This window comes from Colius striatus, chromosome 10, assembly GCF_028858725.1.
Source record: "Colius striatus isolate bColStr4 chromosome 10, bColStr4.1.hap1, whole genome shotgun sequence".
In the NCBI taxonomy this organism is placed as follows: domain Eukaryota; kingdom Metazoa; phylum Chordata; class Aves; order Coliiformes; family Coliidae; genus Colius; species Colius striatus.
The window spans coordinates 7,164,461-7,189,103 of NC_084768.1; the positions used below are offsets into that span (position 1 = coordinate 7,164,461).

Genomic DNA, 24,643 nt, shown 5'->3' on the forward strand with positions numbered 1-24,643 from the left:
AGCTTTACTAGCATGATAGCACTGTCACAGACATTTTACATACTAGAACCTGCAATAAATTAAAAAGCCCTTGGAGGCCATCACTACTTGACCTCTTGGACTGCTCCAGGCAGGGAAAAAAAAAAAATCAGTTCTACTTCTTACAATCACCTGCATGCTAACACGGTGTGTTGTTAATGTTTGCATGATTTGCTCTTATCCTTGCCAAGTACACCTCTGGAATCATTCCTACCTGAGAAATTTGAGGCAGTTGGTAAAGGTCCTGGGAAAGGCCAACTGACCACAAGCTATTGTAATCTGAAGAATTAAACTATAGCAATCTGATTTCTGATTTAGGTAGTCTTCACATATACCTTGGTACACTTTCCCTTTTTCTGCATGGTCTTCATAAGTTTGTCTCAGCTTTTTAGGGTGTTTTCATACAGGCAAACCCTTTGAATGTGGTCTTTCTCATCCTGAAGTTGTCGTCACATCTGCCTATGGCAAGTCTGGGTATTATTCCCTTTTGCATTCCTCATGGGCAGGAGGATGAACAAGAGGCAGTTAATTTTTCCCACAATCAGAAATACTTCAGTTGTCACTTCATGAGCTGCCCATGACCATGGAATGTGTGTTTGGCCATCTGTAAGAGGGATGGCAGTCTGTGGGGTGAAACTGAAGGTCACTTTATGTTTCCTTGTTGACATGTTGTAGATGCTTCATTCTATAACTGGAACAGAGGAAGAAATAAGCCCTTCCTCTCTGCACTTCCATTTTCTAAAATTAATATTTTTATCATTTGTTCTGTCACCTTGGTTCTGTACTCTCAACGTGTACATACTGTCAGCTTATGAAGTTACTGCAGGTTGATCTGTCTGAGCAAACCCATTTTTATACATGCATATATGTGCTATATATACATATATGCATTAAACTAATGCTTTTCAGCTGGAGCAGTTCCCTGACTTGCCACGTCTGCATGGCAGCTGGCACAGGGACAGCCACCATGAGAGAGGACATCGGTAGCTCTCTAAGCAGAAATGAGTGCAACCTTAGATGGCAGCAGCTGTGGACAAGTTTGGCTAGGTCAGGAAACTGTACCCTCAGGTACAACTGCAGAGAAGAGCTGGATTCACAGCTCCACACAGGACCTCACCTTCCCACCCCCTCCTTCGTCCCAGGCCTCCCCTGTCACTGTGAACAGTATTCTCAGGGGACTGAACAAGAAGAACATGATTTGCTACTGTTGTGTTGTTAGTTTACACAACTTAGTGCTATGAAGCAGGTCACAGGATTGTCGAGGAGCACCCAAGTGGGCTCCAGGGGAATCCTGATAGAGAAGCATGCTGGGAGGGTGGAATGCCACCCCTTAGTTGTCATTAGCTGCTTTACAAAATTCAGACTTCGACCTGGCTGCAAAATCTGGGGCAGGAGAGCACTGGGCTGGCTGCATGCAAGTGCCAGGCTCTCCCACTTCTCCCAAACCCACCTTTAAGTTTAGCTATCTGGTAACTACATCCTCGCTATGACAACTTCAGATTGTAACATTTTAAGTAAATCAATCCAATAGAATTATAGCTCTTCTGTGTTAGTAAGACCATTTTTTAAACTATTTTATGGACATAAGAATTTCACTACCTTACAGAGGCACGGTCTGGCTTACAGTATGCTTTTGCAGCTTAATAATGTTGAAAGTGAACATACTGTTGCTTTGGTTTTACACTGATATTTAACTAATGTCTTTAACTCATCACAAAAGCACACAGCATGAAAAAAAATCCCAGCAGCCCCAGATTTTAGGGACAGAATCAGGACTGTATGGATAGGGATGTCAGTGCCAGCGTGGAGGATATCAAAATAGGAAATTAATGACTGATGTAACAAGAATTTATTTTGATCCTGTTTCTGAATGGTTTTTTTTTTTTTTAGATGAAAGCAGATAATGCTGTGTTAGATTGAAATCTGGGCTTTTAGGCTGAGATAACATGGCATCAATGTGGAAACATCAAAATATATGCTGAACAATAGCTTCTATGTTTAGATTAGCCAAGCAATGAAAACAGATTGCGCCTTTTACTTAACATATCAAAGTTAAAAAATGTAACAGTATCACACTTTCAAAAGCAGTGTAAAACTGGAATTCATTACGTGGCTAGTGTGTTGGCCTGCCACCACTCAACAATTCCTTCTGCACAGCCCTCTTGGACTGGCGGTGGCTACAGGAAGGGTTATTGCCTTATCTTCAGCTCCTGCAGCTGAATTTAGTGGACTGCAAACAGCTGTGTTAGCGGAATCCTGTCATGCTGCACTGCTCAAAAGTATTTTGTCTCTATCTTCATCAGATAAAAGAAAAAAAAAGAAAATAACAGAAATAAGGTATTTTTTATCTGAGTGAGACTTGGCAGGTCTGCTGAAAGCTTGTGAGAAGGCCTATACTGTGTTCCAGGTGGTGGGAGAGCAGAAGGAATGTTGTACTAATTCTCCCTCTGGCCAAATTGATGTCCAGAACAGATTTTTCACCACAGAAGAAACAGCAGTATTCTGCTATGCAGCTGTGTCCTGAGGGGCCATTAAAATCTTTTTAACTTCAGTTTAGAGTTAAGAAGTAAGTCTGGTCTGTCCTGCTACAAAATATAACCACACAAGAGCTGGAAATTCTACTCTTAGCAGACATTTTAATAGTCTACCGAGGAACTTAAATGCTGACAGACAAAGCCTTGCCATAGAACCATACGATTCCACAGTCTTCAAGAAATTATGATACAACCCGTAACAATGTAAAGTATTTGAGACTGCAGTTAGTTTTGCAAATCCACAGAACAGAGCTAGAGTGAATGAATAACATGCTTGTTTAGGCTTTAACTCTGAATTGCTGACTATGCATTTTAAGTATTGTCACCAGAGCTTCAGTTTTCAGATCTGTGCTTAGAGAGTAGGGGAAGAAATGCATCACACTGGGCCATGACTGAATTCTCAGGGAGCTGGGGAACTAGAATCTCTATCTGATCCAGATAACCAACCAAAATTCCAAGTCTTGGCAGCTGTTGGTTTTCTGAAAGAAGGTGATTATATGACCCTAGCAACAGAATGACAGCACAGAGAGAGTAGTAAAGCTCTCTTAAATTCCATCTCTGAGTAATGAGCTCGTATCTTTATGCACTGGTATCACACCAAAAAAGACAATACCCATACAGTAATTACTGTTTAATGTGTTGCAGAAGTGCTTTAAAGACTTACAATCAAAAGTAGGACTGTACTAGTCCCATAATTTAGTATCTTCAAAAGTTACAAGCAGTAGATTGTTAAGGAAGTAAGAATGAAGAAATCATTGCTGAGGATTAGTGAGGCAAATATGTTGTTTCTCTATACATGGAATTTAAGAGAAAAAACAGCATTTGACTGGCTAAATTACATCAACGATGACCATGATAATGCATTTAAAAGGATATTTACAGTTTAAGTTTTATCATTCAAGATCCTGACATTCACAAGACAATGATGGAGTGTAGGATACTTTTTTTCTAGGATTTTCTGATCTTTGAGAAGATAAAAAAGATGGGAAGAGCAAAGTGCTTGCACTAGGAAAAAAGTTTCTCAGTGAAGACCAATACCAAAGTACCTTACAGCCAGTAACACTGTTTTTCTCTGTATTGTTGCTATGTGAGGATGAATATAAATTAATATTCTTGTCTATCTAGAAAAATATTTAAAGATGCATATTTTAAAATGTTATCAGTGCTATTTTTATATGTTTAGGATCAAGATAGAATAACTCATGTAATGTTATAGCAATTGTTAGCTAGTTGTAAGACAATACAAAATTCTTTATCTCTTATAACATCACTTGCCTATAGTAAATTTTAATTGAAGATTCTGAGTTGAGTGATAATAAATGCAGCATGTGTGCATTGTCTCACTAATGACTGTGTTTATGTAAAAATAGATGTACCACATTTATCTTGATTCAAGATAGGAAGATCCCAAGTGAGCTTCCTCCCTGTTCTCATGCTTAAACAATGCAGAGAAAATGGCCTAGTATCTAATTTTCCCTTACTGAATTGTGGTCATGACAACCATCTGTACAAGGATAAGCTTTACATGGTCATGTTCAAGGGTATAATTTTGATGTTCTGTTGTGTGATACAATAAGGTAACGGAAAATAACACTATGCAGTATTTGGTACTGCTGACTTACACTTTTGGGTTTTGTGTGTTTTGTTTTCCTCCTTTAATATTTATATGGCTGTTATGGCAAGGCAAGTATGTAACACCAGTGCTTAAAAAATGTTAACGTTTGAAAGGAGGACTATTGGCTCAGGGAAATGCCACTGTTTCCATCTCTTCTAATTTAACCATCTCTACTGGGTACCAGGGAGTTTACATTTTGAATCCTAAATTTAATTTTTCTTCTGTGCCAGCAAGGCAAGATACCATTTTAAAAAGCCAAGACTTTGCTTTTGTGTGTCTTTACAGCAAGAACTTGCCTAACAGTATGGAGACAAATACAAACAGAGGTAAAGACAATGCCAGGTTGTTATTCTTTAGCTCCTTTCTGAAATATGACTGTTTATAAGATGACATGGAATAAAGCCAAGCATATCTATTATTAAGCAGAATCTGATAGATAATCAAAGACTATTTTTTTCCTGAAACTTCTACTTGGAGAGAAAGTAATTTGATCTGGCTTTGGTCACTCTGTACCTCAAATTACATACATAGTATGTCTTGAATTGAAAAGACAACAGGAGAGATTACTTAAACTGTATGTTCAAATACTTTTGATGTATTAGCAGAGAAAATAAGGTAAGAAAGTTAATTCCTAAAGTTATGACATACAGTCTCGCCATAAGTTAACAGCAGAAATAACTGGTCGTTTTACTACTAGCACTGAATAGAAAGCAGGTAAAGATTCTAGCTTGGTCCAAATCTGATTAATCATTCATGTCTCAATAGTATAGTAACATGAATTGTGGAGTGTTTAAACCAGGTTTTTTATTATTGCTGCTGATTACCTTGCCCCACATATGACAGTGATTAATACGGGTCTTCCTTCTGCTGCAAATATAGGTTTGCTGATTCAAGGATTTTAACTTGAAAACCATTTGTAAAGGATCATTTGCACATTTCCAGCAAGATCCTCAACCCTGTAATGATCTGTTCCTGAATTGCAAAGGAGCAATGAAGGCAACTCTTGAAGTGCAAATTTCTTGATCCAGAATACAAGTTGTTGAACTTAAGTCACCTGTGTCTATGCATCCCTCAGATTTAATTAGTCTAGCAGATGGATCTGATGGGTAGGAATCACGTGGTCACTGCTCTAGAAAGGGGCTTTATGTCAGATGGAGATTCAGTGACCTGCTAAACTGATTAAAAAAGTACATTATAAGTTACTAAATTAAGGTGTGGTGGGGGCAAGGAGTGTATGTGAGAGGTGTATGAATTTTTCCAGCTATCAGTAATAGCTATTCTTAAATGATACAGAGTTTAAAATGGTGTTTGGCTGTAAGCTCATATTGTACTTTGATACTGTGGGAGAAAGAACTGAAGAATTAAAAGTGGAAGCTGAGTTTTGGGAAAATACTGATACAGTCTGCTGTTGAGTAATAAAACTAATGGTAAGAAGCTTCAGGAAGTATAGTCTGGCCTAACTAGTGCAATCCTTGCAATAGCAAACTAATTAGTTTATCAAACCCTAATTATTCTTATACAATGCAGGGATTCCTAGTTTTTGTGCTATTCCACCAGAAACTCCTAGCTTTGTGACAAATGGTGCTTTATTGGTAGCATGGAGCCATGCAGCTCTGCAATTCTGTGGTGGGGTTACTCAAACTGCTTTTTGGGAACAATATCCTAAAAAACAAGGAGAGTAGAGATAACATGTCTTGCTGGTTCAGGAGATTTTGCATTGTGTCTGGGGGCAAGTTTGACGCTGTTGAAACACTTTACAGGGAAATTATTCTACCTTGCAAGTTTCAATTTGATTAATTTCAAAGGTACAGCAAGACAAGGAAGGTAAGACTTCACAAGTATAACTACTTCTTACTAAAAGATTAAGTTGTGAGACAATTTTTGATGTTTAATTCTGTTACTAACTACAAAGTTTGCTTTTTAACTTAGCTGAAGGCTGGTTTTCACACCGTTATTGTAATTAAAATTTTAATGTAGGTGTATCTCAGACTAAGTGCATTTTATTTTCTCCTGCTGGTGATGCTTTGTCCCTTTAGCACTAGTGGTACCTGACTAAGCTGTACTTCCATGCTCTGCCCAGGCTTCTGTCCCTGTGTTGTCTTCCTGGGATGGCAAACTGATCCAGCATCATTTTCAGTGGCATATCCTGTGAAGAAAGATGACTTTGAGCACTCAGGCAGCCTAAGCAGGACAGAGCTGGAGATTAAAAATTCATCCTCCAGTCAAGCAAACTCAGCTGTTCCCTAGGTGTCTGCCAGTTGATATGATCTGATCCAGTATATATATTTGCATTTCATCATTGTACAGAGGCCTGAGCAGCACTAAGTGCCTGTATTGGGTTAGAGCAGTTAGTGGGGTTAACGTATGTCACTGGTGCTGGACAATTGCTGTGTTTAATCATGAGGACTACAGAGACCAGTCTAATGCTCTAGTCTAAAAAGTTATTCACAAAACCAACCTGTCCTCAACAACATAAAGTGAAAAGCCTATTTCACTTAGCACTAAAACCTGAACCTCTAGTGAATCTTCTCCTTAAACAGTAGTATCTTGATAACTATCACTGCAGAGGAGCACTCAGCTTGGCCCCCTGGCCTTGGTATCAACAAACGGGCCGCTGCAGTCTCCCGTACCTGGGCTGGGCCTCACCGGCTATGAAGCCAGGTTTGCCTCGTCCTCCATGGATCGTTCTAGATGCCAGGGCCTATCCTCCCACCGACGCGAGGACCTGCGCCGCGGCCCCGGCCACGGGAGACTCCCGAGGCCGCCGAGGCGGTGGGTGCACCGCCGAGTGCACGAACGAGAGGCACTGCCTGGGCCGTCTGCCCGCAGGTGTGGCGGGGGAACAATAGACAGGAGCTGGCAGGACACGGCGCATCCCTCAGAACTGCCGCAACGAGACCCGAGCGGCGAGTAGCGATTCCTCTCTGGGGTAAGCACGCCTAAAGTAGTCCCTCTTTGTTCACCAGATGCCAAGGTTCGACTTCACCTGTGTCCTTCCGCCGCGGCGTCCTTCCTCCCCGCCCCCTGGCCCAGGAGCTGCCTGTCGGCGCAGGCGGGGCTGGCCGAGGCGGGGCCGAGGCCCTTTGTGCTCCCAGAATGCACCAGCTTCTCCTCCGCGGGAAACAAAAATGGCGAGCGGCTACAGCGGAGCCGGGCTGTCTGTGAAGCGGGTTTGACTCCTCCCCCGTTGCTTTTTCCTTCTGTCCGCCTCAGAGCCCGTGCACGGCGGAGTCCCGCTGCGTACCGAGGGACCGGCTGCACACCGAGGGCTCGAGCCGCACCGGGGCGAGTTTCCTGAGCTCGCTGATTTCCCTGTATGAGGCGGTTGGCACCACTGGAGAGACCGAATGAGGTGGGGGGGGGCGGGCGGGCGGGCGGGCTGCGGCGGCCGTGATGGTGGGGGTGAAGGGAGGGGTGGCTGGGCCTCATGTGGGGAGGGGAGAAAGGGGGGCGGGCGCGCCCCGCAGCTTGGGCCGCCGGTGCTGCATCCTACCCCCCCTCGCGGCGGCCGCGCCACTCGTCAGGGAAGGGGGTGCGAGGGGCCCGGCTCCGGCGCGGGGGGCCCCGGAGGCTCTTGGGGAAGGGGGAGGAAGCTTTCTCCGTGGCGGACGCTGGCAAGCCAGGAAGGGGTCAGTGGTGCTCTTCAGTGACCAAAACAAAGGGAAGGAAGGCAGCAGGCCATCTAAGGGGGTCCGTCGAGGTGGTGCAACGGTGAGGTTGCTGTTAGGCTTGCACCAACTGTATTTTTATTTTCTCGTTTTAAGGATATTGTCCGAGTAGGCTTCATTTGCTCGCGTGCGTAGAGGGCGGCACAAAAGACGTGGTAGTATTCGCTGTTAACTTTGTTTTTGATTTCTTTTTCTGTTGGTGTTCCTTTTTTTGGTAGTCTCTGTCAAGCTAGACAATTTAGCATATGTTTCCAGTCGACTAAAATAAGGTAACTTGCTGGTAGAAAGGATGTGTGATAACGCATTTTCTTTTCTTTGGTATTTGAATTCTGTAGGAAGAATGGGTTGATACTTTTGTTAGTCAAAGAGAACAATATGGTACTGTGTTGGATGCTCTGGGCAGTGATAGTAGTGTTGAAATACCAGGTGTTATAATCCATCTGTGAAGCATCTGGATGCTTAAGGAAGAGAGCTTGCCAGGAAGGCAGTGTAGCACTGTGCCCTCTTCCTGAATTTCTGATAGTTAATCTCTAGTCATGACTTTAAAAAATCGAATACTGTATTTGATAATAATATGATTCTTCTCTTAGTGTAAGCAATCAGTATTTTATACCTAAACTGTCAAACACATGTGATAATAAGAAAACAGCTTCCATTATGTTTTTTCTTTCAGGCTATATTCAGGTTGGTAAAAGTTAAGTTAATGTTTGTGTCTCTTTTGAGAGCTCAGATTACAATTAACTTGAAAGCATTTGAGACTGAAAGAAGGAAAAAAAAAATCTTCATTTCTATAGTATTAGAATACAAGTTCACAGGTTCTTAGCTTTTTTTTTAAGTGGAAGGAAAATAAAGGAAAACCAAGATTAAAAATATGAAAGAAGGTGCCCAGTAAAGTAGTGAAAGTGAGAATGGTCTTTGCAAGGAACTACAAGCTGCTGAAATGTGGATCTACTGAGAGTGTAATGTGATGTTTTTCACATTTAACTCTTATTTTGTCAAATGTTGATGTGTGACTTCTCAACAACTTGTTTTTTCTACTCTGGGAAGAATTTTAAATCATATGCAGATGCTTCTTAGAAGTTGACTTAATATGGCTAGTCCCCAGTTGAGGTAAATATTTTTTAAATAGGTGAAAGACATACGTGCTGGTAGTTACTGTCAAGGCTGGCCTCACATGGAGTAATGTTGTCTTTCCCTGCGTTAGATCAGGTCAAGTTTAAAAAAGCAACTTTAACAAATAGCTTGGAATTCATTTCCTAGTAGAGAATGGACTTCTGGAGGTAAATGTGAAATTAAAATTGCTTTAAAATGTTTTTTGTGCTCCTTTTGCTAATTACAGAGTAGAAACTTGGAGGGAAGAAACATATGTGACTAAAAGCCAATTAAAATCTTCTCCTAGTTAGTGAATTGACAGTGACCTCTGAGCTTGCTGCAGTTGTTGGCTTTGCCTTCTTTATAGGCCTTCCTTGCAGGAAATGGAGGCGGTGTCTTTGAGTAAAATATACTGGGAGAAGAATTTGAAAACCATAGGTATTGCTGCAGGGTCATTGGGCAGAGTAATACCTGTTACTGAAAGCACTGAAACAAGTGGAATTTACACTTTCAACAGTATATGCTTCAAGCTGATGGTCTCTTCCTAGAAGATATAAGTACTGTGAAGAAGCAAAAGCAACATGCTTAATTTTCTTGGAGCATAAGACAGCTAATGAAAGGATTCCTGGTGATTCTGGACCTAATTCATTCACCAAATGTCTTGGAGGACGATTGATTTACTTTGAATTTATTTCTGTTGCGTGCTTACGAGGGTTGGTGTTCTTGCAGACTAGCCTTAAAGAAGGAAGTTTATTTTTATGGAGTTGTGATGATCTCTGAAGTCTGTTTTTCTTCCTCCCCTCCCCACAGTGCAAGTCAGCAAGTTGTCTTTTATTTCTGTGCTCATGCTATGCTCCCTTGGGTATGTTGCTGGGCATCCTGTGTTTGAATACTGTGAAACCCAAAAGGCAATTGCTGTATTCAAAGAGGTGCTAAGTATCCAGTTAAGGGACATTCTCAACTGAATAGGTATCCTGAACCTGATGCCATTGTTCTTTTCCTGATACCATCTTGTGCTCTTCTCTTTGTGTACAAATATGTGATCAATCTGAAGCAAATAACTATTAGCTTGTTATTCTACACACTAAATATGAAGGGAAATATATTTTTCTGTAATTATCTTTTAAAGATCAATACTTTCCCTTTGCATATCAAATAGATTTAAAACACTTCCAGCTATTTATTGTTTCATAAGGAAGAATGTGAGCAAGTAAAACCAAAATCATGACTGATTGTAGTATTATGGACATGAGAATGAGCTTTACCTAGTGGCTACCTCTTTTTGATAGTAGGAATCAAGCATTTTAAGGACAGTCATACTTCACAGAGTCAAAAGATTACTTTGGTTAGAAAAGATCTTGGAAGTTGTCTGGACTTGTCCAGTGTAGCAGCAGCCATGAAGCCAAACCAGGTGGCTTTCTTTATCCAGGCAGCCCTTGAATGCCTCCAGTGATGGGAGGCCACCTGACCACAGTGGGCCCCTGTTGCACTGCTGAACTGTCCTCATGTTCTCATACCCGTGAGAATCTCTCTTATTTCAACATATGCATGCTATGTCTTGTCCTTGTGCTACATACTACTGTGAAGAGACTAATTCCATCTTGCTAATCTTCTCATAGGAGCTGGAAGGCTGCTATTAGGCCTCCCTGAAGCCTTATATTCTTCAGGCTTAAGGAGCCTGGTTCCCTCAGCCTCCTCTCACAGAGCAAAGTGCTCCAGTTCCTGACTGTCCTAGTAGCCATCCACTGAACTTCTCTAGTTTGATGTTTTTCTTGCACTGGAGAACCAAAGCACAGTACTCTAGAAGCTAACGCGTTCAGTGCAGAAGGAAAGAACTTCCTCTCAGTCTTCTAATTCTGTTACTTTTAATGTAGCCCAAGATATTCACTTGCCTTTGCTCGCAGGACATGCTGCTGGCTCATGTTCTGCTTGTTCTCTGTTTGTCAGACCCCAGACTGTCTTGCATATGTGAAGCCAGCCAGGCTTAGCCTGGGGTTCTTTGTTCAGATGACAGACTTTCCTTCTGTCTGTCAAATTTCATGAGGTTCCTTCAAGCTTGCAGAATTAAGTGACACTCACTCCTCTCTCATCATCTCCAAATCCTGCCTTTTTTAACACAGAATGTGATCAGACCATGATTTGTCCTTGGTAAATGTATGCTGACATTTCCTAGTTACCATTGTTCCATGAGTCCAGAAATGTCTTCCAGGAAGACAGTCATGACTTTACTAGAGACCAGAGTGGGGCTGACCACCCTGGTGTTCCCTAGCTTGAACTTCTGGCCTATTCTGAAGGTAAGTGTATCATTTACCATTCTCAAGTAATTACTGATTACCCCTGCTTTCCATAGGCTATGACAGTATAGAGTGGCCTCAGAAGATGACACAGAATCTTAAAGGTTGGAAGGGACCTTGAAAGATCCAGTCCAACCTCTCTACCAGAGCAGGACCTCCTAGAGTAGGTCACACAGGAACTTGTCCAGGTGGGAAAGCCTCTAGAGGAGACTTGACAACGATAACCCATGTGGGCAGCCTGTTCCAGTGTTCAGTCACCCTCACAGCGAAGAATTTTTTCCTTATGTTTCTTTGAAACCTCTTATGTTCTAACTTGTACCCATTGCCCACACACTTACCTTGGTGGTCTTGAAAGCAGCCTTTCTGGTCCTATATGAGTCAAATTTGTTTTAAAATGTGCAGCAAGTCAATTATCAAGCCACTCAAGCAAGCAATACTTAACATATATCATTAATAGAAGTTAAAGGCAGAAAAACTTAGTCCTACCAATGATTTTGGGACAGCCAATCTATAAGCAGCTCCTTGTCAGCAAGATGAGAAATTATGACTTGTCTACTTCTCAGCTTTATCCAATCAACCATAATAGTATCCATCATGATCATATGTGACCTTCATGCAATACAAGCAGTACCTATCCCAATAGAGTGACTGTTGGGTTTGGTGTTTTGTATGTGGGGTTTTTTTTCAGTCCTTTGGAAGAACTTTATATTTTGGCTATGATTTTTGCTCTGACTACTCTCTGATTAGACAGTTAAAAGAATCATAGAATTGTTTGGGTTAGAAGGGACCTTAAAGATACCTAGTTCAATAAGTTTTGCTTCTAAGAAAAACAAGTGTTAATAAGAGCTGAGCCACTGCAGCTTTTTAAGCTGATAAGCAGTTAGGTCTTTGAATCTGTTGCACATTAGAAAGAAGTTTAACCAGAAGACTGCGAGCAAGTGACTATTTATTTCTACCCAGAACTACACAAGAGTACTGTGTCTTGGGTATCCTAACCAAAACTTTTGGTTCTGGATCCTCTACTTGAAAGAAATAAACAGTGATTTAGTGATAAATTAGCCTGTTTGGTTATAATTGCAACAGTGATTGTTCCAGCAAAGTTGCCATTATGAAAAGCAAAGTGAACTTTTTTGTTTGGTGGTTTGTTTTTTTTTTTAACCAAATCAGTCTTAAGTTTGGACCCAGGTTGGACTGGAGGAAGTATCCTGTGAAGTCTGCCACCCTGGCCTAGCAGCATCTTTGAGGGACAGAGGTGTCAGTGAACTGATAGTGTTTGGCATGAGAATTCATAAATTACAGAGAGCTGCAAGGAAGAAATGTATGTCTGGGATCTAGCATCTCTAGCCGCCCACAGAGGTACTGGATCCAGTCTCAGGTTAGCAGGTACATTGTAAGCAAGGCTTGTGCCTCACTATGTGGTTCTGGATAAACTGACTAAGATAGTGTGTATGAGAAAAAGATCCATTACCCATTTCTGCTGCCATCTGGCTCTGAGTGCTTACTACTTACCTGGCTTGTCTAGATGCTGTAGCCTTCTGTGAGGTGCTTTAATTTGTTTATCTGAAAATTAATCCCAACTACAGAATCACAGGATGGTAGAGCTTGGAAGGGACCTCTAAAAATCATCTAGTCCAACCCCTCTGTTTTGTTCATTACCCCTTGTCTTGTCACTGGACATTGCAGAAAAAAGGGCTACCTCATCCCCTTGACATATGCCTTTTAAATACTTGTAAGTATTAATGAGATCCCCCCTCAGTCTCCTCTTCTCTAGACTAAACAGCCCCAGTTCCTGCAGCCCTTCCTCATATGAAAGATGTTCCAGTCCCCTGATGATCTTGGTGGCCCTGCGCTGGACTCTCTCCAGAAGTTTTCTGTATCTCTTGAGCTGAGGAGCCCAGAACTGGACACAGGACTCCACTGGAGGCGTTGATGCATCCCAGGATACTGTTGGCCTTGGCCACAAAGCCACATTACTGACTTGTATTTAGTTTATTATCAACCACAACTCCCAGTCCCTCTCTGCAGAAGTTGTCCAGCAGCTTGTCCATTCCAGAGCTGGTAGTAGGGGGGAACAAGCTGCTGTATTGGATAAGCCATATGTGAGACTGCCCTCAGTTTTGTGTGTCCTGAGCTCTTTGTTTGACACCTCTTCCCTGTGAAATATGTTTGAGGAGAGCAGAACAGACTGCCGCTATTTTACAGTCCTTCTTCATAGTTCACTTAGGTTTAATAAAATTATAGTTTTTCTGAAATTCAGACACAACAATCATGATTAATCAACAGTGCTGTCACACTTTCAGAACTTAAACTGATTATCCCTAGTTATAAGTTCTTTCACTAGATCTCTCCTGTGTAATACCACATTTTCCAGTTTTGAGAGAGATCCTAAACCATTGTGAGTTGTCCTAGTAGGGTACTCTGTGTGTGAGTGATTTCTAGTCTGAATTCCTTTCTGCTAAATTTACTAGGCTCTCTAAACTCATCTTCCCTTCAGTGTGATTTGTATTTACTGTGAATAAATTGATCATCTGTAGGCTCCAGTTTAATCAGTTGTCTCGGCAGATTACAATTCTTAATATTCTTTGGGATCATAGTTGTTAAAATTTAGTGTCTTCAGGCAGGCGGTATTTGTGAATCAGGCAGCCCTTCACGAAGGAATTTCCTGAAATTGCATGGATTTTTCAAAGCATCTGTCTGTAGTTCAGTCATGCGGTCTGGCAGTGCCAGTTGATAGAATTTGTGTCCCAAGTTGCTTGTTTGTGTGTGTTCTGTTGTGCTGACAAACAGTTCTGTGAAACAAGTCAGTGAAGTGAGATTGCAGAAAAAACAATTCTGTCAAGGGAGTTTCTGTTAACAGTTCTTTGACAGCAGTTATTAAAACTCAAAGGGCACAGAAGTCTGAATGACCTTAACATGGTAGTGCTGCTGAGGTAGAAGACCTTTGTAAACAAGAGGGAAAGTGATTCTTTGAAATTCTCCAGACTCCTTACATCCTTTTCTTTTTCTGCTTCTTTGTTCTGTAAGGTTGCTGTAGAGATACAGAAGTTAGAGGCACCAAATGAATACTGAAGTTTTCTAACCTTTAATAATAACGTTAAGAGTTATAAACCAGGCAAAGCTAACAAAAAAAAATATTGATTTGAGTAAATAAAATGCTTCACAGTTGTCATGGTTCACAAATAAGACTGATTTAGGTAGGTTACATTCAGAGGGAGTTTGCCATTCCTATTAACAAAGAATGACAGCTCTCTCCTGCTGCTGCAGCATGTTATAAAATAATTAATAAAGTAGACTTCAGGTCTTCTGCCTGTCTTGCTTGAGAATATATATGGCTATGATCTAGAACCTAAGGTGAAAAAAATCAATGAGCACTTCCAGTACTTCACAAGATCAACTTCTCAAGCAATACCGAAGGTAACTTTTATTTTGAAGCATATTTCAATGGGCAAACACATTTTACTGACTTGCCTCACTAACTTCCAAAAGATTGTATTGGATGGGTAGGTACTTTTTTTGCATTTGAAGTGCTTGAGTAAGAGTACAGCCACAGCATACTGAATAAAGGATGTAAAGCCATGGTAAGCTGAACTTGCAGTATGGCATGCAGTGTAGCTTTTGCAAGTTAAATGAGCTAAGTAGATTTTTATATTGGATGAGTTCTGAAGAAGAAGACGACATCTGTTGGATATTTTGCAGTGAGAAGTTTTTAGGGTGGTGTGGAAGTTGTTACTTAAAGGTTAATAACTTTGTTGGTAACTACAAATGGTATGGTAGGAAAGTGTTATGGAGCTAACTTAAGGGGAAGACTTGGAAGCAAGGTACTGGGAGCATGAACCTTTAAATTTCAGAATTGGTAAGCAAGAAGTGAGCCTCAGTTAAGTCATGACTTCGGCAGTGCCATCTCCAATAGAGGGAGAATGTGGACAATGCAGAAGTGTCTGCTTTATGGGATCAGACTTTTCATAGAATCATAGAATGGTAGGGTTGGAAGGGACCTTTAGAGATCATCTAGTCTACCCCCCGTGCAGAAGCAGATCAACCTAGATCAGGTCACATAGGAACATATCCAGGTGGGTCTTGAAGGCCTCCAAGGAAGGAGACTCCACACTCTCCCTGGGCAGCCTGTTAAGCCTAATAGTTTTCTCTTATATTTAAATGGAATTTTTGTGTTCCAGCTTCATCCCATTACCCCTTGTCCTGTTGCTAGATACAACAGAAAAAAAGGGATGTCCTAACCTCCTGACACACACCATTTAGATATTCGTAAATATTAATGAGAGCCTCCCTCAGTCTTCTCTTTTCTAGACTAAACAGCCCCAGTTCCTGCAGCCTTTCCTTGTATGAAAGATGTTCCAATCCTCTGATCATCTTTGTGTGCTGGACTCTCTCCAGAAGTTCTCTGTTCCTCTTTGATCTGGGAGCCCAGAACTGGACACAGGACTCCAGATGGGACCTCACCAGGGCAGAGTAGAGAGGGAGAAGAACCTCCCTTGAGCTGCTGCCCACACTCTTCTTGCTGCATCCCAGGATGCCATTGGCTTCTTGGCCACGAGGGCACATTGCTGACTCATGGTTAGTTTATTGTCAATCAGCCCTCCCAGGTGTGTCTCTGCAGAGCTGCTCTCCAGCAGGTCAATTCCCAGCCTGTCCTGGTGCATGGACTTCCCAGATGCAGGACTCTGCACTTGTCGTTGTTGAACCCCATGAGGTTCCTCTCTGCCCAACTCTCAAGTTGGTTACGATCTCACAGAATGGCAGCACAGCCTCTGGGGAATCAGCCAGTCCTTGCAGTTTGGTGTCATCAGCAGACTTGCTGAGGGTACACTCTCTGCCCTCATCCAGGTTGTTGATGAAGATGTTGAACAAGACTGGTCCCAGATCCAGTCCCTGTGGAACTCCACTGGCCACAGGCCTCCAACTTGATTCTGTGCCATTGATCACCACCCTCTGGGCTCCATCATTCAACCAGTTCTCCCCTTTTACTGTGTGTCAAGATCCTTTATTCTCTGAAGTAGCTATTTTAAATTTAGGCTGTGGTGTAAGTCAATGTATAGAGTCATTTAAGTGCTTTGTGCCAGAAAATTATGGACAACACATTTTTGTTATAATTTGAATGGAGTTATGTGACAGACTTGTTGTTAAGAGTAAACAGAACTAAGAGTATCTTCTGCTTTTGAGGGTTTGTAATATAAAACTCTTAAGTGGTTGATTTGTAAATGGAAATATCTACTAGATTATGTACTGTAAGGCAATTATTTTGTCTTTCTGCTTAATCTGTGTAAGGTCTTGCACACCTCTTTTCAAGTACTGGAGAAGAAGAGCTAACATTCCTGCCTTTTAGCTGCTTTCTCCAGTTTCTTAAACCAGATAAAAAGCTGGAAAGAAAAATCTTAAAAGTGTCTAGAAGAGAGTAATCCTGTCAAAACACCTGTAATACAATTTCAGGGTGCACTAGTGAGTTTGCTTTAAGTGCTTTAAACTGCATGTCAACTTATTGACCTGTTTAATATGTTTAATCAAGTTAATAGATGTAATTTGAAGTATCTTAATACTTTGTAGTACAAGTAATTTCCACTAAAAGAGTTCTTGTCTGAGGCCAAGTTCAGCTCTTTGTTTCAATCAAGCCTTGCCTTGCCCTTGAACATGACTTGCTTTGTGCAAAGCTGTATAGTCAGAAAGGTTCAGGGAACTAATGAAAGTAAAACCTTTTTCTCATTTCTTGCTTGACTGACAACAGACACTTGTTTCTGAGCCTGTTTGGCACTTTGGGTGTGGAAATGGTTGTACAGATGGAGAGACTAGAATGTGGTTACAAGAAGTGTGAAGGATTGATCCTGCTTCAGAGGCCCTTGCAAAAATGTAAGCTATTGTACAATAAAAGTGCCAAAAAAATTCCAGTGATGTACTAAAGATGGCAAGTTGAAGTGATAAAATACTAAGGATCCTCTTCTGAATAACGTAGAAGTGTAGAAGAACGTCAAGCTACTGAGTGACTAGATAATGAAGTAGCAAATTAAATATGATACAAACATAAGTAATACACAGTGGGAAAAGAAACAGTAGTCTGGGAACAGTTAGAAGGAAAACCTGCAATTTTTAATAATCCTCAGATTTTTAAGTCCTTGCCTGTTTGGGGAAGGGGGAAGCACCAAATAGTTGGGAAGGAGCAAAGAATGAAAAATGGCCTGGGCTGGCATGTTCTTACTCTGTTGTTGTAAACTTATTTTGAATGTTCCATGCATCCTGTTTATCCAGGGATTAGAGTAGAACTGAGGAAAAGCAGCAGTAGTTTTTAACAGCCTTCACATGAGAAGCAGCAAAATTGCTAGGATTTCATTCATTTGGGCAATATGGCTGAGTAGGTCTAAACATTTTTAATGGGGAATGAAGAGAGAAGATTAAAAATTATTGTTTAGTCATCTGATGGAATGATGGTGTTGAAGTTACATGGTGCAAGTTTTGAAACAAGCCAAAGGAAGAGCTGCTTTATGAGTTCAATGAAACGTGTAGGAAAGCTTGCTGAAGAAAAATTAAGGACTATAAAAAAATATACTTCTTGAGACCTTTGAATCCACAGTCTGTAAGAGATGTAGAGAATATGAGAAATGTTGTTCTAAGTGGTTAGGTGTTTTTGTTTTGTTTTGTTCCTCTGGTCTTCCCATGTCACCTGTCTGAATTTTGTATTTTGAATGAGACACGACTTCAGCTGGTGACCCAGTTGTATGTGAGGATGCCAGAGTTATTGGGCTAGATGGAATGCTTGTCTGGTCCATCATGGTCCATTGTTTAGACTTACACTGATTATAAATATGCTTAAAACAGCTGTCTAACTTTTTTTTGCCTAACCTTAGTTTAAATGGTTTACTACAAAAAGTGTTGATTGCTTTCTAGAATATTAACCTTTGCATATTTCTAAGGCATTATAATCGCAGTTTTATTTTCATGTTATATGTAAGTAGTAAACTGTTAAGGTAGAAGGATTTCTCTTCTCTTTGAAGCTTTAGGGTACCTTCTCTGAAATCAGAATATTCTCATCAAACTATATAGGACACTGATTCATCTACTGGTTTCGTTGGTGCTTTGTGATTAATTCAAATGTTTTTGGTGCTGATAATGTAACTAAGTTGTCTTGAGTGAAGTGAAACTTTACTCTTTCAATTTACTTTATCCCACTTAACTCTCTGATCTGTCTTTTGTTTTCCTCAGTTATACATAAATTTAGTTTCTAAAGAGAAAATATAGGGTTATAGGAATGATAACTTTGTTTTATAGTCTCATTCTGCCTATTACAAGGATTCTTCCTTTTGCATTATCAGATCCTGTGTTACAATCTTTTTTATATTTGAATCCTTCACTTGGAGTGTAGCGCTTCATAGCTATTTTGTCATGAAAGTATGTTCACACTTGCATTATACTTACATATTGTGGAACTGTATGAGGAAAAAAATGATGATTGATTCAAGTAATCTATATTTTTCCCTCTGATTCTAACAGAGAATTTATTTTACATGTAGAAATTCTTCCTGTACTGGAACCTCCCCTACAGTTATGCTTACTGGTAAAGCATGATGCTATTTTGGAGGTACCTATGTAACGTTTTGGTTTTGTCTTGTGTGAGTTTTTTTTTTTAATCTGAGTAACTGTTAAGTACCGTATTAATTGTTGACTCTACTTTTCCTGCTAATGCAGTATAGGTAGAATTAGCTTAAGGCCTTTTTAGTTTCCTTGAAATCTTAGAAAACTGTCAGTGACTTGAGTGACTGATGTTTTGCGTAAGTAATCTTGTATTGGTTTGCTTCTAGTGACTCCATGAAGAGTCTGAGCTGGAAAATTTGTCTCTCCATCCTCACTTGATTTCACAGGAGACTTTTCTTTATATAAACTTCTGTTTCAAATGTTAGAGAATCTTAGAGTGGCATAGACACTGTTACTAAAGCTGTGTGAAGTCTGAAAACATGTCCAGGTTTTTAGTTACTTGAAGTTCTGGAATTTGCTAACTGAGTTCTGGTGAATCACTTTAATATTAAAAATGTGTACTTTTGTACTTGAACCTAATTGATTACCTTTTTTTTTGCTTTTCTTTCTTTAGAGACTCTACAGTGGTGGGTAATTCACAGGTCCATAAGCGGTCTCCTTTACGTGGAAACCATAAGACCTCAGGATCTCTGACCAAACTGTCATTACGTGATGGACAGAAACCCAAAAAGCCACTGTGTAAATTTGAAGAGGGTCAGGATGTCCTAGCTAGATGGTCAGATGGCTTGTTTTATCTTGGAACTATCAAAAAGGTGAACAATTTTTAACTTCACTGGAGTCTTATAGAATCAAATGTTAGTTAAATACTACACTATTATTGTCTCAGTATTAAAAACATTCTTCTGTTTATTACTTTCACTCATGGTTGCCACTATATTTTTTTTCAGATAAACAAACTAAAACAGAACTGCTTCATTATATTTGAAGACAGTTCCAAGTCCTGGGTTCTCTGGAAGGACATACAAACAGGCAAGAACTTCAGTGAAGTAGTCATTGTTTGGTGTTTTATTTGTTTAGGTTACTATATCTATGTAAGAATTTCTTTTATCCTGAAGAGATGTAATTTAATGTGATCCAGGACCATGAATTAGGCAAATTAAGAAAAAACAAATCTTTTCAAACAACTCTTTATCATTGCAGTTACTCTTTGTTTTGTGGCGTTTGATTGTGTTTTTTGTTTTCACGTAACTATGTACAGGAGGGGAGAAGTTTTTGAAAAATAATCACATTTGTTTGGATGGGGATGGAGTGTTACACTCAGTCAAGCTATCATTTACACCAAGTTTATGTCCTCCTATTGTTTTCAGTTGAAACAACATGACGTGGAAAGAAACCAAAGACTGGAAAATCCTAGGTTTGAATGAAGTTTTCACATTTAGAAGTAACATCATAACTGTTGCACATAAACCATTACAGATTTTGGAGTACTCATGTGATATAAAAAAATGTGCAATTATAAAGTGAGACAATTTGTATATTAGCTTTGACCTTTTTTTCTTCAGGTATTTGGGGAGTAGTTAGTATTTCATAAACTAATGAAGCATGAATGACAATTTCTTCTGAAAATGTTACAACTTTATCATATCAAAGCCAAGGAAATCTAGATCTCTGTTTTAAACTAAACACTTCAGCTGCTAACAGGAGAAGCGTTTTCATAATAGCAAAAAAATCATTGCTTTATTTCTGAGAAGCTTTTAAAAAGCTGATACTGTGTTTCTGTACAGTAATAGTTTATGATTTTTAGTTCTTTCATCATAACTTTAAAAGTTTAGTGCACGAGTATGATAACTTGTAGATTAAGAAATTTTATCTTAATCCAGATTTTTACATGGATACATAGTCTAGCTGGAGCAAGATGTAGTTTTGTCTCTGGTTTGTAAGTTGACTTTTTTCTTACCTTTACTATTACTGTGTGCTTGCAGGTATGTTTAAGTAGTAATAACATATATCCTAAGAGTGGTGAAGTAGAATGTTAAAGCATCTTGGGCAGATCTGTCAAATACATGTGCCAAATTGCACATATATTTATATTTAAAAAAGCATGAACTACTGTAAATAAAACCCATATCTATCAGTTATTCAGGTAGAATTTGTTTATATATACTTTTTAGCCTTCATTTATTTTTTTTTTTAGTTATTTAATTTTTATCATTGATATTAAGAAACTGTGGACTGCATAGTAAATATGCAATGTATTGCCTCCTGTTTAAACTTAAGAACAAACTGTTTCACTATGAGAATGACAGAGCCCTGGCACCAGCTGCCCAGGGAGGGTGTGGAGTCTCCTTCCTTGGAGGTCTTCAGGACCCACCTGCACATGTTCCTATGCGACCTTATCTAGGCTTCTGCAGGGGGGTTGGACTGGATGATCTTTAAAGGTCCCTTCCAACTCCTGCCATTCTAAATCTAAGTTAAATATCCAGTAACCTATGATAAGGGATAGAAAGATTTGTCTGAATTGTTTGTTAGAGTTTAGGCTCTGTAACAATATGTTTCTACAGTGCATAGACCTGTAACAAAGAAGGAAAAAGGCCATATATGTGGTGATCATTCCAACTGCAGGTGTAATCTGAAAAAAAAAACCAAACAAACCCAAAATGCTTTCATCTTTTGTCTAGGAGCCACTGAAAGTGGGGAAATGGTCTGTACAATATGTCAGGAAGAGTATTCAGAAGCACCAAATGAAATGGTTATATGTGATAAATGTGGGCAAGGTAACTAGACTTTTTTCCTATTTACTGTATTTGAAAACATATTTTGGTTTGTTTTATGAAGGGTGTTTGCCTGGCTATGACTGACTGTTCAGCTACTGTTAAATTTTATAGCCCTTAGAGGCTATTAGGTCAGTGAATAATGATAACCCTTGTTCAAGTGACTAACACTTGTTCTTTAAGTAAAGTTTGTTTATTCTAGTAAGAAAACTTAAAGGACCATTTTACATGTTACAAATCTCTTCTTACTGTGTTTTTGGCAGTTAATGATGGAGTAATGCCTTATAGCTGCATTCAAATTATATATATTAATTTTTTTTGCCATTTTAATAACTCTTTGGTTGATCATCTTTTATACAGGTTATCATCAACTATGTCACACACCAAATATTGATTCCAGCGTGATTGATTCAGATGATAAATGGCTCTGTCGACAGTGTGTTTTTGCAACGACCACAAAGGTGTGTTTCTAGAAGAACATTTCTTAATATATCCTATGCTAGAAGCATACTCTGGGTTTTTTTTTTTAGTTGAAACTAAAATAAAAGACTTTCTTTGGTGATTTCTTTTTCTTAACTCTGTTTTTAGTGGAGATTTTCTATTCTGGGAGTTTAAATATCTTTTAGAACTAGATGGTATTTGGCTTTCATTTTATTTTTAAATGAATACACTAGTATTAAAACATAAAGTACTTTCACCTGTATTTACTTGGTTATAGAAAACTTTCTTACCTATTGTCTTTAAAAAGCTTTCAAATCCTATAATTTTATTGCTTTTTGTAAACTAATGTGTTTATTTTGTCCTAGAGGGGTGGTGCCCTTAAGAAAGGACCAAATGCCAAAGCACTGCAAGTCATGAAACAAACGTTACCGTATAATGCCACAGACCTTGAGTGGGATGCAGGTCATAAAACAAATGTCCAGCAGTGTTACTGCTATTGTGGAGGACCTGGAGAGTAAGTAAAGAGATAATAAATAAAATCTTTTCTTGGTAATGCAGCTGCAAACTTTGGCCCTGATTCTGTGGCCTTTTACTTGTGAACTTGTTATTTTCTGTTTGTGTTGCAGTTAGGTGTTAAACTCAATGCAAAGTGGAATTTTGAACTGTTCATTTTTCTTTATAAGGAAATAAATTACTAATGGTTTTCCTTCTCCCATCAGATCTCTTGGCTTGTTTTAATTTTGTCATGTGACAGTTGCATAACATCAGTCAGTCTTCTTGCTTGCTGTAGAATATTTTTTGTGTTGCTACTGTTAATGGTGGTGTTTCTGTACCTTGCAATTCCAGACAGTATTTCTGATATTAACTCATCTCTGTCACAAGTCACAAATATAAATGTGTCTCGAGATAAGCTTATTAAATGTTGTTGGAATAGACAGCTATCTGATTCTATCATTGTATCATGCCCTGGGTGGCAATTATTGGTGGGAGAAAGACTTTGTAATGCTTCCTCTGTAAGAGGAGCAGAGTTCTCTACTGGTCCATTTTTACAAGAAAGGTAAGAAGAGGATTTCTTGAGCAGGTAGAGATAAATACTCTGTCTGTGTGGATGAGTGAAGGAATAAAATAGCATTGAGGATTTGAAGGCAAGGCAAGGTCGAAGTCCTATAAAGAAGCAAAGCTTTTCAGCTTCTGCTCCCAGGACAGACCTCTAATTTGAGAATCTTGCAGACTTGGACAAACATCACCTTGAATTTTACATGATCCGTTTTCTCAAGGGAGAAGTTGAAAAAAGTCTAAACTATGAGGTTTGTTTTGAGGATTTGAGTAGTTGAATCCTCAAAACAAGCATTTGACTTAATGCAGCTATGTTGTACTTCGGAAAATAGCAAGCTAATCAGTTATGTGAGAAGCAGCTTGTAGGGAGTCACTGAATTCTTATTATGAAGAATTAAAGGTGATTGTCAGAGGAAATGAATTTATTTTTCTTAAATGAATATCTTAATCCCCTTACAAGACTATCTTTTGTTGTTCTTGGTAACTCTTTTCTAGTAGTGATTAATTATGGAATTATATGTTATTGAAATATTTGTACAGGTGATAGTTTGTTTTCTAATCTGAAAACTAGTTGGAATTAAAAGATCATTTGCTATTGCTTTTAAACATAATGATGAGCAGTTTTCAGTAACTAACGCATCTTGTTGATTTTTTTTTTTCTATTGGTGAAGCTGGTATCTAAAGATGCTGCAGTGCTGCAAATGTAAGCAGTGGTTTCATGAGGCTTGTGTTCAGTGCCTCCAAAAGCCAATGCTTTTTGGTGACAGGTAAGAAACTTAAGCTATACTTGATGTTTGTCTTTATTCAAAGTATTAAAGTCATCTCACATATGACATCTTAATAAAACAGAGTTTTTCAAAAACAGAGTGAGTTTTCTGTAGAAGATATTAAATAAAGCATGTGTTCAGGTGCCAGGAAAATGGGGTTTGTCATCTCAGGTGACTTATCTCTTGTATGCAACACACACCATGCCTCACAGTAGGCTCTCTCTGTATGCAGTAGTTGTTGCCTGTACGAACAGTATAGGGAACTGGAGAAAGCTGGACAGAGAGGAGCTGTATACATCCTCTGTTCATGTGAGAGTCAGGACCAAAGGAAATGAAAAAAGTGCCAGTCTGTGCAGGGAATGAAGGAGAGCATCTCATTGATTATCTGTTGTACTTTTAGCTGTTGTTTGTGCTAGGATGTTTGTATGAAGGAAGTGGACTGGGACTCCAGAATGCATAAGTCAGATGCATGCTTACACTGGTGCAGAGGTTTCTGCATTTGAGACAATCGAGTGGGGACATGACAATCTTCACTGACCTAGTCACAGTTTGAGAGGCTTTCTGAAAGAGTAGGCAGCAGTGGTAGCAAGATAAAAATTGAGAAAGTACCTTATATCAGGTCTGGTAGATAACAGCACAGATGTAGAAGTTGATAAAAGAAAATGGAGGGTGAAGTGACTCTGAAGTATGGCTGGATTTCTAGCCTGTTGAATCTTTTCAAAACTAGACTGTTGCAGCATTAAAAGAATGTGTATGTCTGTACAGATACCTACCACTCAGACACATGTACATATACATATGTTTATATGTTCTAGGTTTTATACATTCATTTGCTCAGTTTGTAGTTCTGGACCAGAATACCTCAAACGTTTACCCTTGAGATGGTAAGTATGTGTGATTTTTGGTTTTGT

The 24,643-nt window shown here is 39.4% G+C and overlaps 2 protein-coding genes across 7 annotated transcripts in view; one reads left to right on the forward strand and one right to left on the reverse strand.

Moving 5' to 3' along the window:
* Positions 1-7,272, reverse strand: part of DIPK1A (divergent protein kinase domain 1A) — a 32,814-nt gene extending 25,542 nt beyond the window's left edge. Inside the window, exon 1 of the mRNA XM_062004171.1 lies at positions 7,154-7,272. The gene's annotated coding sequence lies outside the window, so the exon portion shown is untranslated. The remainder of the gene's footprint in view (positions 1-7,153) is intronic.
* A 3-nt stretch (positions 7,273-7,275) lies between these two features.
* MTF2 (metal response element binding transcription factor 2) overlaps positions 7,276-24,643 on the forward strand; it is a 28,313-nt gene continuing 10,945 nt past the window's right edge. For 4 of the 6 annotated variants that reach the window (XR_009819387.1, XM_062004164.1, XM_062004166.1 and 1 more), the window contains exons 1-8: positions 7,276-7,519; positions 19,311-19,509; positions 19,645-19,726; positions 21,376-21,471; positions 21,829-21,929; positions 22,275-22,423; positions 23,637-23,732; positions 24,548-24,616. Coding sequence is in view for 5 of the 6 variants with exons in the window: in XM_062004164.1 (XP_061860148.1) it covers positions 7,515-7,519; positions 19,311-19,509; positions 19,645-19,726; positions 21,376-21,471; positions 21,829-21,929; positions 22,275-22,423; positions 23,637-23,732; positions 24,548-24,616 (797 nt within the window). In the remaining variant the exon portion in view is untranslated. Of the gene's footprint in view, positions 7,520-7,807; positions 7,879-19,310; positions 19,510-19,644; positions 19,727-21,375; positions 21,472-21,828; positions 21,930-22,274; positions 22,424-23,636; positions 23,733-24,547; positions 24,617-24,643 lie in introns of those variants that run through there. The other 2 variants (XM_062004167.1, XM_062004169.1) reach the window with 2 other exon arrangements.